Raw genomic sequence first — 19,424 nt, forward strand, 5'->3', positions numbered from 1 at the left:
TGTGGTTTGGCATTTCACCACATACTCAGATGCAGCACATCTTTATGACCATATTCCCATGCATGCTTGGTAAGCATATTGTAATGTACTTGCCCACCCACTAGACAATACTAGAAAAAGCATGAATGCATTCCACTTGTCTATGGCTGGTAGCCAGGGATTGACTGTGGCATATGAGGGAAGGTTTTAATTGTCTCCCCCCACCGCATCCCCATGCTGCAGTCTCAATAGCAATTGCTTCCCCTCTCCAAGAGTTGCTATTCCTCCTAGGAGAGGTGTGACACAATGGTGTTTTTTGTGAGGTGTGTGGCCACAGTGGGGCTGTCTTGCCGCACAATCTTGGCTGAGGTATACCCTAATCATTTGCTTGGAAGGAGCAGGAACATGGAGAGGATAAGAACTTATTCACTAAAAATTTAATGAATAATATTACTACATTTACAGTATTTGTGCCTTTGAAAAATGACACAAATTGCATGGATGATCAACACTCTCTTTTTAATGACATACTAGGTCCCTCTTCCCAGGTCTTGAAGGAAGATTACTTGCTGATGATCTGAAGCCACAAGTTCTGGCTGCTTTGAAAGATGCTGCAAAAAGCAGAGGTAAAATATGTTTATACGGCTTATCATGACACAAGTACAGTCCACTAAAACACATACACTGTAAGCTAATCAGGACACAAAACACTTAAGAATGGACATAAGTAAAAGCAAAAGGAATGAAATACAGTGGAACCTCAGGTTATGGCAGGGATCCGTTCCGGAGGCCCCGCTGCAACCTGAAAGTGTCGCATCTGTGCAGGCACATGGCACGATTTAGCGCTTCTGCGCATGTGCGAACAGCACAAACCCAGAAGTAACCTGTTCCGATACTTCCGGGTTTGCACCGGTCACAAGCCAAGGGTGGCATAAGTCGGAGGCAATGTAACCCGAAGCTCCACTGTAATTCAAAAGAAATTTTGAATGATCCATAATCATTTTATGTATCCATGAGAGTCAGGTTTATTACTGAATTGTGTACTACAGTGAGTATGTGCTGTTGTTCATGTTGATCAACATAGACAAAAAAATCATGTGTGAATCATTCTTCAGATTTAAAACTTTTGCTGGGAAGAACTGGCTCACTTTATGTCAACTCGTGGTACGGATCTTCCGTATGTAATATTGAGATTACAATATTGAAAAATAGCCACATCCTAGTGAGTGCTACCCTTATTTTTCTTGTGTTCTGTGTAGAAGTAAAGTTAGCAAACTCTGACAAGAACTATATTTATTTATGCCCAGCTTTGCACAAAAAACTTCCAAAAACAAAACAGATGCATTGATACAATAATAATGCAACATGCTGAATAAAAGTAGAACTGCAACAGAGATTTTGACAGTTGTTGCTATATACAAAAGGTCACTCTATTTTCTCCAAGTGAAGGACATTCCTTTAGTATAACAGGAAATTTTTCATTCTGGTTATTTGAAAGAAAATGGTTAATGTGCGTATGGAAGAATCCCTTTTATCCAACCAAAGCAGCCATTTCCTTATACTGTATAAAAAAATGGACAAACCACTTCAGTTACAGTTTGCTCTGGCACACATCATAGTTGTCATGTGTCATTATTATTATTATTATCATCATCTTCATTTCCTCCTTAAAATGCATTTCATTATATTTTAGCCCAACAGCTTCTCTGGGGATTTTCAGGTAGGACTGTTGTCTGAGTAATTGCTGAACAAAAGTCTAGCATTTGTGTGCGTTTGATTACTGGTTGTTCTGCTTGACTCATGTTCCAGAATGGTAAAGGTTACAGCCCTGGTTCACTTGTGTTTTTTCAGATTTTAATTACTTATACTAATACTGCTTAAAGACATATTTGAAAAATAATTTCTGTAAGGTTATAAGAAGAATATTTCTCAGGAAGCTGAAGAAACTTGTGAATGCTATACAATATGTGGTTCATACTTCGTTTTATACACAACAGTTTTCATTATGAGCAAACTGCACATAGATTTATAAAAGCTTTGTAAAGATTGTGTGTATAAGTTGAGCTGATGCAATAGGACATGTATCTTAATTAAAAATTATATTGCAATTTATTCATAAATGAGAAAGACACCAATAAACAGGATATCCAAATAAAAAGCAAAACATTTCCTATCTCGCTTCCTGTGCACTTCAAGTTCTTTAGAGAATTATTTCATAAAGTTTACATGCCACACTGCTGATTTACAAAAAGAATAAAACTTAAAATTGTTTTAAAATTCAATTTGAAACGTGTATTTAAAATGTTCAAAAGATAATTAAAAATTACAGTAAGCTAAAGAGATTGAAATACATGAAAGTGCTCTAGTTGTCTGGATAGGCTTGTCTGAACAAAAATGTTTTAAGCGGGTGCTGAAAAGAGTACGACAAAGATTTCTGCCTGATCCCAGTACACAGGGAGTTCCAAAATGTAGGTGCTGCCACACTAAAATATTGATTTATTTTTAAAACAATTTTTATTGTTTTCAGAATGAACAAACATCTTCCTGCCTTCAAGAGTGCTACATCTTGCCAAACAAATACAAATACAATACAAATAATAATAAATAAAAACATATTCCCATAAGTCCCTGTGAGAAGTAGGTGGTCTGTATCCATGTTTTCTTTGAAGTTCATACTAAATAAAATTGAACCAAGTTGCAAAAAAATCTGACTTTTTGTTGGTTCTTTGCTCACGTTACTTGTCTATCAGGTTTTTTTCATGAGAATTAGCTTCCAGAACAAATATACCAATATTCCATTAAGTTAGGTTCTACAGTTCTATGATTTAAAGATCTCCAAAATTTAGCAATGGTAAAAATATCAATTTCTTACGCTTGCAGAATGAATATAATGTGGCACATGTGACAGTGCAAGTTTATGCTAGTTTAACACTTCAAGAGGAATCATGGTAATAATAATAATAACAATAACAATAATAGAATTTATATGCCGCCGATAACCAGAGGTCTCAGGGCGGTTCACAGAACAAAATCAAAATATAAAAGCACAAAAGCGCAAAATATATGATCAAAATCAAAACAACCCAATACCCCCCCCAACCCCCACATTTTAAAAGGGCATAGGATGTGCCAATTTATCATGGCTGAATCATGTTATAATCCTAACAAGTTGTAGCAGGAGATTCCATTCAAACCCCTCAGGTTGTCTCAGTAGTGTAAGAAATAAAATTATAAAATCTAGGGTTACATTTATTATAAACTCTTAGCGCAGGGGAGAGCAGAAGAGTGACTGCTTTCCCCCTTAAACGGAGGCGCCCTTTGCGTGCCCACGTCCAGCACCCCCGATTCTCTGAGACTCCCAGCAGAGCACACTCTGCTCATCACAGCCCTTCGAGGTTCCCGCCAAACCTCAGTTCAAAATGATCCAATTGCAATGGGCGGAGGTAGAACCAAGAGAGAGCAGACCAAGAGGGAGTAGTCTTCGCTCCGGTCCGCTCTTCGTGTATGTAAGGGGGCAGAGCCTATTTGGGAGCTCTCAGTCGGCTCCAGAGCTATCCCATTGCGTGCCCAGGTAGAACCCCCCCCCCGATCCCAGGAGCCAACCGGGGGGGGGGGGGGAATGAATGACTCGTAACAACATGTTATGGGATTAAAATTGGCCACAACTTGATTTAAACTTTCAGATGTAGGAAGACTTTGGCTTAGGCATTGGGCGTTTATCCCTCCCAGTCCCCAGCTGGGGATCTGAGGCACATCAGGGTTATCATATCTGTCATTTAGGGAATGGTGGGGCATTTTGCTACGGGGAAGGCAAAACCTGCCAATGCAGGGGAAATTCCTTCCCGGTCCTTTAACAGCAACCATCGTAAGACCGTAGCAGCGCCCGCATACCTGCAAAGAAGTGAACCTGCAATAAAGAGCATAAACACAAAGGGAGGTTTGGGCGGGTGTACCCACATATCTCTGAGTGATTTGCAGTGGATTGAGAAGGATTCTGACTTGCAGTTGTTTAAAATAACAATAAGGCTACCCCCTCTTTCTAAATTAGGCTGTTGAGATAAAGAAAGCGGGGGAGGGAGGGATACTTTGTGTGTGACAGGATTGTGAGCTCAGTTCTGGTAATGTGTACAAATTCCTGAGTTTAGTTGGTTCCTAAATTCTGAGTATGCTGCTCCACCTCCACGACTAATTTGCACCTTCCTCTGGTTGGTGGATCTTTCTTGGGGTTCTAGTAAAGCAGATCTCATAAGCCTGAAGTCTGTTTGCCCCTGCCATAATTTATCTTATGGCAACCTCCAATATTTTTACAACATTTAAACTTGCCCATAAGTAGAGTTGTAGATAGTAAATATGTAGATATTTTACAATTTCCATTTTGTTCTCCTTGCATTTCCCCCCCCCCCCCCCCCATGCATCTATGGTTAGGAGAAAATGAAGTGGTGGAACAGTACTTTGAAAAGGTGGTTCACTTCTACAGTTAAAATGTAGAAGAAACAAATCTTCTGTAGAAAAGTCATTTCCTCTCTTCAAATCTTCCTTTTAGATTGCATAAGGAATGCAAAATAGCATGCAGGTGTGTAGTGATAAAATGATCAAATGATTTTCTGGAAAGATGAGTTGTTTGCAAATCTGTCTTTGCATGATTGGAATGGCAGTTGCATGGTGGATATTGAAAATGAAAACAATCAAACGTTTCTGAATTTTTTTGTAAAAACAGGAGAAGAAATTCCACTGATCCATTAGGTAGAAAATAGTATTATTCTGGTGTACATTGAGTGACTTTTTCAAATTGCAACCTGTAATACAGTATTAATTTCAGTCTTGATTTAAGAGGTAGAAATGTTGGATTTGTTTAGTATTGTCTGCATTTTGTGTGTGTTTCTTGTGCTGATCTGGACCAACTGTTGGTCTATACTTTAGGTGCTTGTTAACAGAGTACAATACTATACATGATAATAGTTCTGTGATTGAACTACCTTTTTAGGTTTTTCAAATAGCAGGGGATCTAATATGGATTGGGACCACTGTGTTGGGAAGCGTTTTTAAAAATCATTTTCCCTTGTAGCATTTTCCCAATGAAAAGTGCCCCACCCCAGCTGTTTTTTGCCCCATTAAGGGCAACCTTTTGTGTACAGGCTGTGTGCAAGTAAGGTTTTCCTAAAAGAGCAAATAGCAGTGGTGTCTTTTTTCTTTTTAATTTTCACCAGGAAATCAGCATGGATTGGAATAAATTTGAAACAGTGCTAAAATCAAATAAATCAGGGTGTTTCTCAAAGATCTATTGAATGATTGTTAAAAAAATAAGAGCACAGTTAACAATTGTATGCTGAAATAAAATAAATATATAAATAGTGACATCCAAGAGAGCTATGGCAATTTCTGTTTCAAAAGGGCTCCAATTTCTCAGTTGCTGTGATTTATAAAGAAAACTATTTTAAAATGGCAACTCAATGGTACTGGACTTTATCGAAAAGTAAAATGACCAGTAAATCAAGGGAGGGAAAATGCTGGATTTGTCTGGAATTAATTTGATTTCTACCATATGTGCTGGCAGTGTAAAAAAGCAAAGTCATATTGGTAAATGGTGATGGGAATGCTTAGAGAAGCATTTCAGAGACAAATAGAAGCAGATCCACTGCTATACACAAGAACACAGAGTGTTGTGGAATATTAAATACATGTTTTACTTATAGTGATCATTGAAAGGACAGTATACTTACACCAGATCCCAACTGTAGAGGTGGGGTTTCTGCTGGCTGAGCCAACCTGAGCCTGGTAGATGGGAAACAAGCCTTTAAAATATGGTTCAAGTAACACCACCCTTTTTGCTGGCTTAACCCACTGGGTTAAATGGCTGCTCTGTACAGATTTAGGAGTGCAGCAGCCGTAATCCTTACTTCAGAAGTCCATGCTTGCACATTCCTGCTAAGCCATGGCTTGGCTTAATGTTGGGCATGAACAGTGCCAGTGTGCAGGACTAATGTAGAACATGCTGCGTGCTAAGAAAGGAAACAATGACGACGTGGTAGACTACTTGTCCTATTGTCTGCCATCCGAAGATAATGTAATTAGTTGGTAGGGTGTCAGGGTATGTACAAGCATGTATAAATAAATGCCAGCAGCTGCCTCTTTCTCTGGCTGTAGTAAAGGTGTGCCACAAAAGGGCAAGTAACCTTTTTGATCAGAAGAGGGCGTGGCTTGTTGTTTAAATACTTTGCACACTATCCCATGGCCCTTTGTGGAGCATAGTAAGCTTTCCACAAGGCCAAGTGTGCCGGTTTCCTAGCAAGCAGAAGATCTATTAGAGAACAACTGTAAAATAACTGGTGCCCTTTTCTTTTCTACTGGCAATTCATGGTTTTAACAAAAATCTTACTAAATGTTCCTCAGTTTAATATCTTTTATTTTTTATTTCAGGAAGAGCATGCACTCAGCTGCAGCTTCTTAACCCTGAACGATTTGCACGGCTCATCAAGGAAGTTACAAATTCTTTATGGCCTGGTAAAGACATCGTGGTACAATGGTTTCCACTTTCTGAAGATAAAAAGCACCCATCTGTTTTGTGGCTTAAAATGGTATGGAAGAACCTGTATATTCATTTCTCTGAAGATTTGTCAATGTTTGATGACATGCCACTTATCCCAAAAACATTGCTAGATGGGGATGCAGAAGTCATCGAACTTATTAGATTAAGGACTCCATCACCAATTATTCTAGAAGATGGATCTGAAACTCAACTTCCAGAATTTTTACCCGATATCATTGAACAACTTGGTGGGATTGTGCTTAAGAGACTAGACTCATCTATACAACATCCACTTTTAAAAAAATATATACATGCCCCATTGCCGAGTGTAGTTTTGCAAATAGTGGAAAAACTTTCCATACAGAAATTGACCAATAAGGTTGCATCATTCCCTGTATCATACAAAAATGCCCTTAGAAACTTCCTTGCTAGTTTAACTGATACTACTGAAAAGGAGAAATTAATAATTAATGAGCTAATCATATTTAGGAGAATTAAACAATCTCTTGATGAAGAAATTACTTTTACTGCATTGAAAGGCTGTAAGGTACTGCATCACACTGCCAAACTCCCACCTGATATAAAACTCTCTGTTTCACTAGTTGACAGCAGTGACGAAGCTACCATTCGTTTAGCAAACATACTAAAAGCAGACCAGCTAAAGAGCACAGATTGCATGAAATTTATTTTAAAAGATATTCAGAGTGACTTTTATTGTAAGGATGAATCAACAAAAGTTATGCTATGGATTCTGGAAAATCTAACTTCCCTAAAAAATGAAAATGCAGAAGTGTTGGATTGGCTGACACCACTAAAATTTATTCAAATTTCTGAAGGAAAAATGGTGTCAGCTAGTGAACTTTTTGATCCCGAAGTAGAAGTACTACAAAATATGTTCTATGGGGAGGAGGAACACTGCTTTCCCCCTAATGTTTTTAAAACATCTGCTGATACTCTTCATTCTTTGAGATTAATAGGCCTAAAAAGTGAAAGCAACTTGGAAGAGAAAGACATTTTGAGCGTAGCTCAAAAAATTGAATGCTTGAAGGACTGTGCTAGTACAAATCAAGATGCACTTAGAAGGAAAGCCAGAACTTTGTTAACGATTTTGAACAAAAATTATTCATTACTTCACACACCTGAAACAAAAGCAATGCTGAAAAAAATCAAATGGATTCCAGCATGCAAGGAAAGACCTCCAAATTACCCGAGTTCTTTAATTTGGAAGGGTGATCATTGCAGTTTGTGCTCGCCACCTGAAATGTGTGACTTATCTCAGGCCACCTTAGTAGGTTCCTCTGTTCCTCTTGTGGAAAGTGTCCGACCAAATGTTGAAAAAGCACTGGGGATCTCAATCAAACCTAACATAAAATCAGTGTTAAAACATTTCAAAGTAGTCGTAGACTGGCACAGTTCCAAAAAATTTAGTGATGAAGATTATTATCAATTTCAGCACATTTTGCTTGAGATTTATGGCTTCATGAATGATCACTTAGATGAAGGAAAAGAATCCTTTAAAGCCTTGAAATTTCCCTGGGTCTGGACTGGTAAAACCTTTTGTTCGTTTTCTCAAGCAGTGATAAAATCAGCACATGATCTTGATCTCCAGCCGTATCTACATAATGTGCCAAAAACAATGGCTAAATTCCACCAATTGTTTAAATGCTGTGGGTCAATTGAGCAGCTGACACCAGACCATGTTTCCATGGTCATTCAGAAAATATACCTCAAAAGTGAACAATCTCTTACAGAAGAAGAGAGCAAGCAAAATCTTTCTATTATGTTGAATATTATAAGGTGGCTGTACAGCTGTCAAATTCCAGCTAGTTTAAATACACCTGTTCCTGTATATTGTAGCAAAAAACCTTACAGGCTTACAATGAAACCAATCCATGAATGCTGCTACTGTGATATCAAGGTTGAAGACTTAAATGATTTGCTAGATGATGCTGTTGAGCCAATAATTTTGGTTCATGAAGACATACCCATGAAAACTGCAGAATGGTTGAATGTGCCATGTCTCAGTACTAGGTTGATAAATCCAGAAAATATGGGATTTGAGCAGTCGGGTCAAAGAGAACCTCTCACTGTAAGAATTAAAAACATTTTGGAAGAATACCCTTCTGTATCCGATATCTTCAAAGAGCTGCTTCAAAATGCAGATGATGCTAATGCAACTGAGTGCAATTTTTTGATTGACATGAGGAGAAATAATGACATAAGAGAAAATCTTTTGGATCCAGGAATGGCAGCTTGCCATGGACCAGCTCTCTGGTCTTTCAACAATTCTGAATTTTCTGACTCTGACTTTCTAAATATAACTCGATTGGGTGAGTCTCTTAAACGAGCAGAAGTTGACAAAGTTGGAAAATTTGGCTTGGGGTTTAATTCTGTTTATCATATCACGGATATTCCGATCATCATGAGCAGAGAGTTTATGATTATGTTTGATCCCAACATCAATCATCTCAGTAAACATATAAGGGACAAGTCTAATCCTGGGATCAAGATTAATTGGAGTAAGCAACAGAAAAGACTTAGAAAGTTTCCTAATCAGTTTAAGCCGTTTATTGGTGTGTTTGGTTGTCAGCTCCCATTGACTGTGGAAGCCCCTTACAGTTACAAAGGGACACTTTTCAGGCTTTCTTTTAGAACACAACAGGAGGCTAAAGTGAGTGAAGTCAGCAGCACTAGCTACAATACTGCAGACATCTATTCTCTTGTGGATGAGTTTAGCATTTGTGGGCATAGACTGATAATTTTTACTCAGTGTGTAAACTCCATGGTTTTGAAGTATTTGAAGTCTGAGGAAACCAACCCTGGTGTAGCTCAAGAGACTGTGACTATTAAAAAAAATCTGTGTTTGTCCAAAGCAATAACTACCCCTGTTACAAGTGTTCTCAAGGAAGCTGCTAAACTCATGAAAACTTGCAACAGTAGCACAAAAAAGCTTCCTACTGAATCACCCAAGTCATCGTGCATATTACAAATAACAGTGGAAGAATTTCACCATGTGTTCAGGCGGATTGCTGACTTGCATTCTCCAGTTTTTAGAGGCCCAGAAGATGACACAGTTTCTTTCTTTGAAATGGCTAAATCTGGACAGACAAAAAGGCCTGCTGATGAACTGCCACAAAAAACAGTAGACTCTACAACATGGCTTATATGTTCTTGCATGGATACTGGCGAGGCCTTAAAATTCTCATTACAGGAAAGTGGAAGAAGGCTAGGACTTGTCCCATGTGGATCAGTTGGGGTTATGCTATCTGAAGCAAAGGATCACAAATGGACTGTGAAACCCAATTGTAGCAACTTAGGAGAAGTATTCTGCTATTTACCTCTTCGAATCAAAACAGGTCTGCCTGTTCACATTAATGGCTCTTTTGCTGTTACATCAAACAGAAAAGAGATATGGAAAACTGACACGAAAGGAAGGTGGAACACAGTATTTATGCGGCATGTTATAGTAAAAGCTTACTTAGAAGCTCTTGTGGTTCTACGCAACATGGCAGTTTGTGGGGAGCTAAATGACTACAATTACTATGCAGTATGGCCTGATCCTGACTTAGTGCATGATGATTTTTCAGTCATATGTCAGGGGTTTTATGAAGAAATAGCTCACACAAAAGGCAAAGAAGGGATCAGAGTGTTCTCTGATGGTTCATCTTGGGTGTCTATGAAGAATGTGAGATTCTTAGATGATTCACTCTTGAAACGTCCAGACATAGGACCTGCAGCTTTTAATATTTTTCTAAAGTACCTTAAAAAAACTGGCTCAAAAAATCTCTGTGCTGTAGACCTTCCATCTTGGGTCAAAGCAGGCTTTGAAGAAGCAGGGTGTAAACAGGTGTTACTAGATAATACTTTTTCGGAGAGGCAATTCTTTTCTGAAGTCTTTTTCCCAAATATCCAAGAGATTGAGGCAGACCTTCGTGATCCTTTAATGCACTATGTTCTGAGTGAAAAGGTTAGTGAGTTCTCAGAAATTCTCTGTGTTACACCATGTGTTCCCTGTTCTTTGACTGAGCACCCTCTGGTGGAACCTTCAAGACTGATCCATCCTGAAGGTCGAGTTGCAAAGTTGTACAATAAAGAAGATGGAAGGTTTCCCTATGGCACCAGTCAAGATTACCTTAATCCAGTGATTTTGGTCAAATTAGTTCAACTAGGTATGGCCAAAGATGATATTTGTTGGGAAGACTTGGTTGAACGTGCCGAATCTGTAGCAGAAATCAACAAGACTGATCATGCTTCAGCTTGTCTCAGAAGCAGTATTCTGTTAAGTCTCATAGATGAAAAAATTAAATGCAGAGATCCTAGAGCTAAAGAATTTGCTGCAAAGTTCCAAACAATACCGTTTCTTCCATTTCTCACAAAACCAGCAGGCTTCTCTTTGCACTGGAAGGGTACTGATTTTGGCCCTGAGACAATGTTTTCAGCGATGGACCTTTTCACTGCTGATTATCAAGATATAGTTTGTCTGTTAAAACCAATCCTTAATGAAAATTCCCATTCCTTTAAAGGTTGTGGGAACATTTCTCTGGCAGTCAAAGATTTTTTAGGCTTGCTTAAGAAACCAACTGTTACTATGGTTATAAACCAGCTGAAAGAAGTTGCAAAGTCCTTTGATGGAATTACCTTGTACCAAGAAAACATCACCAATGCTTGCTATAAATATCTCCACGATGCCCTGCTACAAAATGGAGCAACAAAAGCAGTCATAATTGAAGAGCTGAAAAACTGCAGTTTCATTCTTGTTGAAAATGGCTATGTTGACCCCACAAAGGTATCTTTTCATCTTAACTTTGAGGCAGCACCATATCTCCATCAACTGGCTAATAAATACAGAAACAGCTTTCGCGAGCTATTTGAAAGTGTAGGTGTGCGTCATGCTTTTACAGTAGAAGATTTTGCTCTGGTTCTTGAGTTAATCAATGAGGAAAGAGGAACTAAACCACTGACTGAAGAAAATTTTCAGCTTTCTAGGAGAATCATCAGTGAAGGAATATGGGGCCTCATTAGAGAAAAGAAGCAAGAATTTTGTGAAAAAAAGTATGGTGAGATATTGCTACCGGATACTCACCTTGCCCTTCTACATGCTAATTCTTTGTGTTACAATGACTGCCCTTGGATCAAAGTGAAAGATACAACTGTAAAGTACTGTCATGCCGACATCCCTAGAGAAGTAGCAGTAAAGCTTGGAGCAGTACCCAAGCGACATAAAGCCTTAGAAAGGTATGCATCAAACATTTGTTTTACTACCCTTGGGACTGAATTTGGGCAGAAAGAAAAATTGACAAGCAGAATTAAAAGTATTCTTAATGCATATCCATCAGAAAAAGAAATGCTGAAAGAGCTCCTTCAAAATGCAGATGATGCAAAAGCTACAGAAGTTTGCTTTGTGTTTGATCCCAGACAACATCCAGTTGATAGAATATTTGATGAAAAATGGTCTCCACTTCAAGGGCCTGCACTGTGCGTCTTCAACAACCAGCCTTTTACTGAAGATGACATCAGAGGAATTCAGAATCTTGGAAAAGGCACTAAAGAAGGCAATCCATGTAAAACTGGCCAGTATGGTATAGGCTTCAATTCAGTGTATCACATAACTGACTGTCCTTCTTTCATTTCTGGTAATGATAGTCTTTGTATCTTTGATCCTCATGCCAGATATGCACCAGGTGCAACATCAATTAGTCCAGGACGCATGTTTAGGGACCTGGATGCTGATTTCAGAACACAGTTCTCAGATGTCTTGGATCTCTATTTAGGAGATCACTTTAAACTAGAAAACTGCACAATGTTTAGATTTCCACTTCGAAATACAGAAATGGCAAAAACTTCCGAAATCTCCCCAGTGCCATGCTCAGACAGAATGGTGCAAAATCTTCTAGATAAGCTGCGTACAGATGGAGCAGAACTATTGATGTTTTTGAACCACATGGAAAAAATTTCAATTTGTGAAATAGAGAAAACAACAGGAGCACTTAACGTGTTATATTCTGTAACAGGCAAAGTAACTGATGGCGATAGACTGAAACGAAAGCAATTCCATGCTTCTGTAATTGACAGTGTCACTAAGAAGAAAGAGCTTAGCAAGATACCTGTGCAACAAATCACTTACACTATGGATACTGAAGACTCTGAAGGTAACCTTACTGCCTGGTTAATTTGCAACAGGTCAGGTTTTTCCAACATTGAAAAGGTATCCAAGAGTGTTGTATCAGCTCATAAGAATGAGGACATTACTCTCTTCCCCCGAGGGGGAGTTGCTGCATGTATTACTCACAACTACAAAAAACCTCATAGGGCATTTTGTTTCTTACCCCTGTCCTTAGAAACTGGGTTACCATTTCATGTGAATGGACACTTTGCCCTGGATTCTGCCAGGCGAAATCTGTGGCGTGATGATAATGGAGTTGGAGTACGAAGTGACTGGAATAATAGTTTAATGACAGCATTGATTGCACCTGCCTATGTAGAACTTTTGATTCAGCTGAAAAAGCGTTACTTTCAAGGTACCGATCCAACAGTGTCTGTGCTACACAACACATCTATGCATACAGTGAAAGACACGTTGAAAAAGTTTCTGTCCTTCTTCCCTGTTAACAGACTTGACCTGCAGCCTGATTGGTATTGCTTAGTGAAAGCAGTTTACAGCTGCATTCATGAGGAATCAAAACGTCTCCTACCTGTTGTGCGAGCTCCAAATGTTGATGGCTCTGATTTGCATTCTGCAATTATCATTACATGGGTTAATATGTCTACCTCAAACAAAGCTAGGCCATTCTTTGACAATTTGTTACAAGATGAGTTGCAACACCTCAAAAATGTAGAGTACAACATTACAACACGCAAAACAGTAGCAGAAAATGTGTATAGACTCAAACATCTCCTATTAGAAATTGGCTTCAACTTGATCTATAGCTGTGATGAAACTGCAAATCTTTATCACTGTCTTGTGGATGCAGACATTCCAGTGAGCTATGTGACTTCAGCTGATGTGCGATCATTTTTGATGACATTTTCCTCTCCGGATTCTAATTGCCACATTGGAAAGCTGCCTTGTCGACTTCAGCAGACAAATTTAAAACTTTTCCACAGTTTAAAACTTCTTGTTGACTACTGTTTTAAAGACACAGAAGAAAATGAAATCCTCATTGAAGGATTACCTCTGCTCATTACACTTGATAGTGTACTGCAAATTTTTGATTCAAAGCGTCCAAAATTCTTAACTACCTATCATGAACTGATTCCGTCTCGTAAAGATCTGTTTATGAACACACTCTACTTGCGGTACAGCAATATTTTACTGAAATGCAATGTAGCAAAAGTCTTTGATATTACCAGCTTTGCTGATTTGTTGCCTTCTGTGTTGCCAAGAGAATACAAAACCAGAGGTTGTGTGAGATGGAAGGAGAATTTTGCAAGTGAATCATGGCTGAAGAACACGTGGCATTTTATTGGTGAATCTGTAAATATGAAAGATGACCAGGAAGATACAAAACCAACATTTGATGTTGTTGTTGATACTTTGAAGGACTGGGCATTGCTTCCAGGCACAAAATTTACCGTATCCTCTAATCAGCTTGTTGTACCAGATTGCGATGTCCTGCTTCCGCTTAGTCTTATGCATATAGCTCTGTTCCCAAATTCTCAGACTGATAAAGTTTTTCACGCTTTGATGAAAACTGGTTGCATCCAACTTGCTTTGAACAAAATTTGCTCCAAGGACAATGCTCTAGTGCCCCTTTTGTCAGGACACACAGCAAATATAGACAACCCTTCAAGCATTTTAAAAGCCATACATTACATGGTTCAGACATCAACATTTAAGACCGAAAAATTAGCCGAGAATGATTTTGAGGCCCTCCTGATGTACTTCAACTGCAACCTAAGTCATTTGACATCTGAGGATGACATTAAAATTTTGAGGTCCCTTCCGTGCTACAAATCTATCAGTGGACGATACATCAGCATTTCAAAATGTGGAGCGTGTTATGTACTCACAAGAACTATCCCCTCTGTTGAAGTGGATAGATGGACGCAGTCAACTTCAGCTGCCTTTCTGGAAGAGAAAATCCATTTAAAAGACCTGTACACTGTACTTGGGTGTGTTCCAGTAGATGACCTTGAAGTTTATTTGAAGCATCTTTTACCAAAGATTGAAAGTCTGTCTTACGATGCAAAACTAGAACATCTGATTTACTTAAAGAACAGGCTCTCTAGCATTGAAGAATCATTAGAAATAAAGGAACAGCTGTTTGAGAAGCTAGAGAGTTTCTTGATCATTCACGATGCAAGCAATAGATTGAAACCTGCAAAGCATTTTTATGATAGGACTGTAAGAGTTTTTGAAGTTATGCTTCCCGAAAAGCTGTTTATACCCCAAGACTTCTTTAAGAAACTGGAGCAGCTCACAAAACCAAAAAACCGTGCTGCATTCCTTGCGTCATGGGTAGCATTTCTCCGAAATATGGGACTAAAATACGTAATTTCCCAGCAGCAGTTACTGCAGTTTGCTAAAGAGATCAGTATGAGAGCTAACACTGAAAACTGGACTAAGGATACACTGCAGAATACAGTAGATGTCCTCCTTCACCACATATTTCAAGAAAGAACTGATTTGCTATCTGGAAACTTCCTTAAAGAATTGTCTTTAATAGCATTCTTGTGTCCGGAACGTGCTCCGGCAGAAATTGTAAGATTCCATCCACAGTATCAAGAGGTTAATGGAACACTCCCTCTTATAAAGTTCAGTGGAGCACAAGTAAACCCAAAATTCAAACAGAGTGATGTTTTGCAGCTCCTTTGGACTTCATGTCCTATCCTTCCAGAAAAAGCTACGCCTTTAAGTATCAAAGAACAAGAAGGAAGCAGTCTTGGTCCACAAGAACAACTTGAGCAGGTTTTGACTATGCTTAATGTGAACTTGGATCCACCTTTAGACAAAGTTATAAATAACTGCAGAAATATATGTAATATAACAACTTTGGATGAAGATATGGTAAAAACAAGGGTTAAAGTCCTAAGGAGCATCTATGAATTTCTTAGTACAGACAAAAGAGAATTCCGGTTTCAGCTTCGGGGGGTTGCTTTTGTAATGGTTGAAGAAGGTTGGAAGCTCTTGAAGCCTGAGGAAGTTGTAATAAATCTTGAGTATGAATCTGACTTCAAACCTTACTTGTACAAACTTCCCTTAGAACTTGGCACATTCCACCAACTATTTAAACACCTAGGCACTGAAGATGTTATTTCAACAAAGCAGTATGTTGAGGTTCTGAGTCGCATATTCAAGAACTCTGAAGGAAAACAGCTTGATCCTAACGAAATGCGTACTGTTAAACGAGTTGTTTCTGGCCTGTTTAAAAGCCTTCAAAATGATTCTGTTAAGGTTAGAAATGACCTTGAAAATGTGCGAGATCTGGCTCTTTATCTTCCAAGCCAAGATGGTAGATTAGTAAAATCAAGCATCTTAGTTTTTGATGATGCACCACATTACAAAAGTAGAATACAAGGAAACATTGGTGTTCAAATGCTTGTTGATCTTAGCCAGTGTTACTTAGGAAAAGACCATGGTTTTCACACCAAACTGATAATGCTGTTTCCTCAGAAGTTGCGACCCCGTCTCCTCAGCAGTATCCTTGAGGAGCAGTTGGATGAAGAGTCGCCAAAAATTTGTCAATTTGGAGCACTTTGTTCTCTCCAGGGCAGGCTCCAGTTACTGCTGTCTTCTGAACAGTTCATCACGGGACTAATTAGAATTATGAAACATGAAAATGACAATGCATTCTTAGCCAATGAAGAAAAAGCCATAAAACTTTGCAAAACCTTGAGAGAAGGCTTGAAAGTTTCTTGTTTTGAGAAGTTGCAAACAACACTGAGAGTTAAAGGTTTTGCTCCTATTCCTCACAGCAGAAGTGAAACATTCGCCTTTTTAAAGAGATATGGAAATGCAGTAATATTGCTCTATATACAGCACTCAGATAGCAAAGACATCAATTTCCTTCTAGCATTAGCAATGACCCTGAAATCTGCAACTGATAATCTGATTTCTGATACATCCTATTTAATTGCTATGTTGGGTTGCAATGATATTTATAGAATTAGTGAGAAGCTTGACAGTTTAGGTGTGAAGTATGACTCTTCAGAACCATCAAAGCTTGAACTACCTATGCCTGGCACTCCTATACCAACTGAAATCCACTATACTCTTCTTATGGATCCAATGAATGTTTTCTATCCTGGTGAATACGTTGGCTACCTTGTTGATGCTGAAGGTGGTGATATCTATGGGTCGTACCATCCAACCTATACATATGCTATCATTGTGCAAGAAGTAGAAAGGGAAGATGATGAAAATTCCAGTTTTCTAGGCAAGATTTATCAGATTGACATTGGATACAGCGAGTACAAGATAGTGAGCTCTCTTGATTTGTACAAATTCTCAAGGCCTGATGAAAGTTCTCAGAGCAGGGGCAGTGCACCATCTACTCCAACAAGTCCCACAGAATTTCTGCCGCATGGACCAAGAACAATTCCTCCTCATTTTCCAGGAAGAGAGAGTCACAAATCCTCCTCCTCCTCCTCTTCCTCATCTAAACATCATTCTCCCAAAAAGGTTAAAGCAAATTCTTTATCAGAAATTTTGAGGGAAGTTACATCTGTGATGGAACAAGCTTGGAAGCTTCCAGAATCTGAAAGGAAAAAGATCATAAGAAGGCTGTATCTTAAGTGGCATCCAGACAAAAATGCAGAGAACCTTGATATTGCCAATGAAGTTTTCAAGCATTTACAAAATGAGATCAACAGATTAGAAAAGCAGGCTTTTATTGACCAAAATGCAGATAGGGCGTCCAGAAGAACATTTTCATCATCAGCTTCTCGATTTCAATCAGACAAATTTTCATTTCAAAGATTTTATACTTCATGGAACCAGGAAGCAACGAGTCACAAATCTGAAAGACAACATTCTAAAGAAAAATGTCCATCTTCTACAGGTCCTTCATATTCCCAGCGGTTTTTTATGCCACCTACGTTCAAGTCAGTTGGAAATCCTGTTGAGGCCCGGAGGTGGTTACGGCAAGCTAGAGCAAACTTTTCTGCAGCAAGAAATGACCTTCATAAAAATGCCAACGAATGGGTTTGCTTTAAATGTTACTTGTCTACCAAGCTTGCTTTGATTGCTGCCGATTATGCCGTAAGGGGCAAGTCTGATAAAGATGTGAAACCCACTGCACTGGCACAAAAGATTGAGGAATATAGCCAACAACTTGAAGGTCTTACAAACGATGTCCACACACTGGAAGCATATGGAGTCGATAGCTTAAAAACTCGCTATCCAGACCTCCTCCCTTTTCCGCAGATTCCAAATGACAGGTTCACTTCTGAAGTTGCTATGAGAGTGATGGAGTGTACAGCATGTATTATAATAAAACTTGAAAATTTTATACAGCAAAAGGCATGAGGTTAAAGACATGGTGGTTTCATATAGACATGCCATGTTTCCAGCCAGTTTTCGCCAAGCTATTGGTTTTGGTGGCTTGCTACTGTTTGATGTGTCATGCAGCCAACCTACAGCTTTGTGTGAAAGGGGTGGGAGTCATCCTCTTACGCAGTGGGGGTGGGGGGAGGAAATCGCAGTCACAGATGCGATAAGACCTGAATTCACTTTTGATAGCAAAAGCTATATACTAATGTGATGGAATAAAATGTGACTTACTCACGCAGTTACTGTACTTTGGAAGCTATGCAGTTCCTAGCAGCTTATAAATAAAATGCATATATTTCTGTGGCAATGAGGGCCAAATTAGATGTTCCATGGCAAACCTGGATTTGGGAAACTGGACTATCACTGAACATACTTTGCTGCAAAAGCAGCCAGGGAAGGACATGATTTACAGTAGAAAAGTGTTTGATGGGAGAGTAGTTTTTAATCCTTCCTTGGCCCAACAACTTCTTTCTTGTGACCTCCCATTTTTCCTGTCACAAAGCAAATGAGCACCTGGGACCTGACTCTGGGGAACATGAGGGCATATTGCAAGGGGAAAGTGATAGGCAGAAGGATTAATTGGCTCCTTGCTCTCAGACATTTCTCCATTGTAAATTGTGCTTTCCTACTGCTGCTTTGCAACAGTTTGATGATATCCCTGGAGCTGGTAGTGAACATCTTGCTCAGCCCAAAGTACATGGGATTTAAATGTTACATAATCTTGTTTTAAACAACAACTTCTTATTAGCAAAACTGTAGAACATGTATTTAAAGATTTGCAGGGAGACTGAGCTGTAAAATATAGTTATGTACACAGTACAATAATAAAATTCACAGGGCTGAACTGCACTTTATGTAACCAAAGCCTAGGACTATGTCGGTAAAATCTGTTTGTATGTGCAGAGTTATATATGTATGTATCCCCAGATTGCATCCATTCAGTTTTATGGTATGAGGTGGTGTCATTTTTCAGTGTACTAATATAAGACTGAGTATGTTACTCTCTTTTACCGTACGAAATTGAGAAGTTTGGAGAAAAGTCACTTTGAAGCATTCTGTATTCATTTGTTTGCTATGGACATTCATTTCACTCACAGTAATATGATCTGCAGGATCTGATTTATAGATTTGCTGCAGTTTTACATCAAACATTACATCAGAGGTTGCTAAAGGACCTTTGGCACAGCATAGTATTTTATTCCTTAATGTTGATGACTTAAAACACAAGACTTATTTTCTTATAACCTACTTTATGTGTTTATGACATTGTTACATCTTTTGTTGAATGAGAATTGCATGTGCATTACCTAGTAAAATACTTGATTTTCTTTAGGGTATTTGAAACAGAAACTGCACACCAAAACACTCTCTTTTTTTAGAAGTAGTCTTACTTCAGCTTTTTGTTTTGTTTATATATTTTTCTCATGA

General features: G+C 38.7%; 1 protein-coding gene across 3 annotated transcripts in view; it reads left to right on the forward strand.

The window, feature by feature from the left end:
• Nucleotides 1–18,086, forward strand: part of SACS (sacsin molecular chaperone) — a 40,715-nt gene extending 22,629 nt beyond the window's left edge. For all 3 annotated transcript variants that reach the window (XM_060273828.1, XM_035114736.2, XM_035114738.2), the window contains 2 exons: nucleotides 514–605; nucleotides 6,397–18,086. In XM_060273828.1, the coding sequence (XP_060129811.1) occupies nucleotides 514–605; nucleotides 6,397–17,972 (11,668 nt within the window). In that variant the 3' untranslated portion in view covers nucleotides 17,973–18,086. The remainder of the gene's footprint in view (nucleotides 1–513; nucleotides 606–6,396) is intronic.
• The last annotated feature ends 1,338 nt before the right edge of the window (nucleotides 18,087–19,424 follow it).

Source organism: Zootoca vivipara, chromosome 4, assembly GCF_963506605.1.
Source record: "Zootoca vivipara chromosome 4, rZooViv1.1, whole genome shotgun sequence".
NCBI lineage: Eukaryota > Metazoa > Chordata > Lepidosauria > Squamata > Lacertidae > Zootoca > Zootoca vivipara.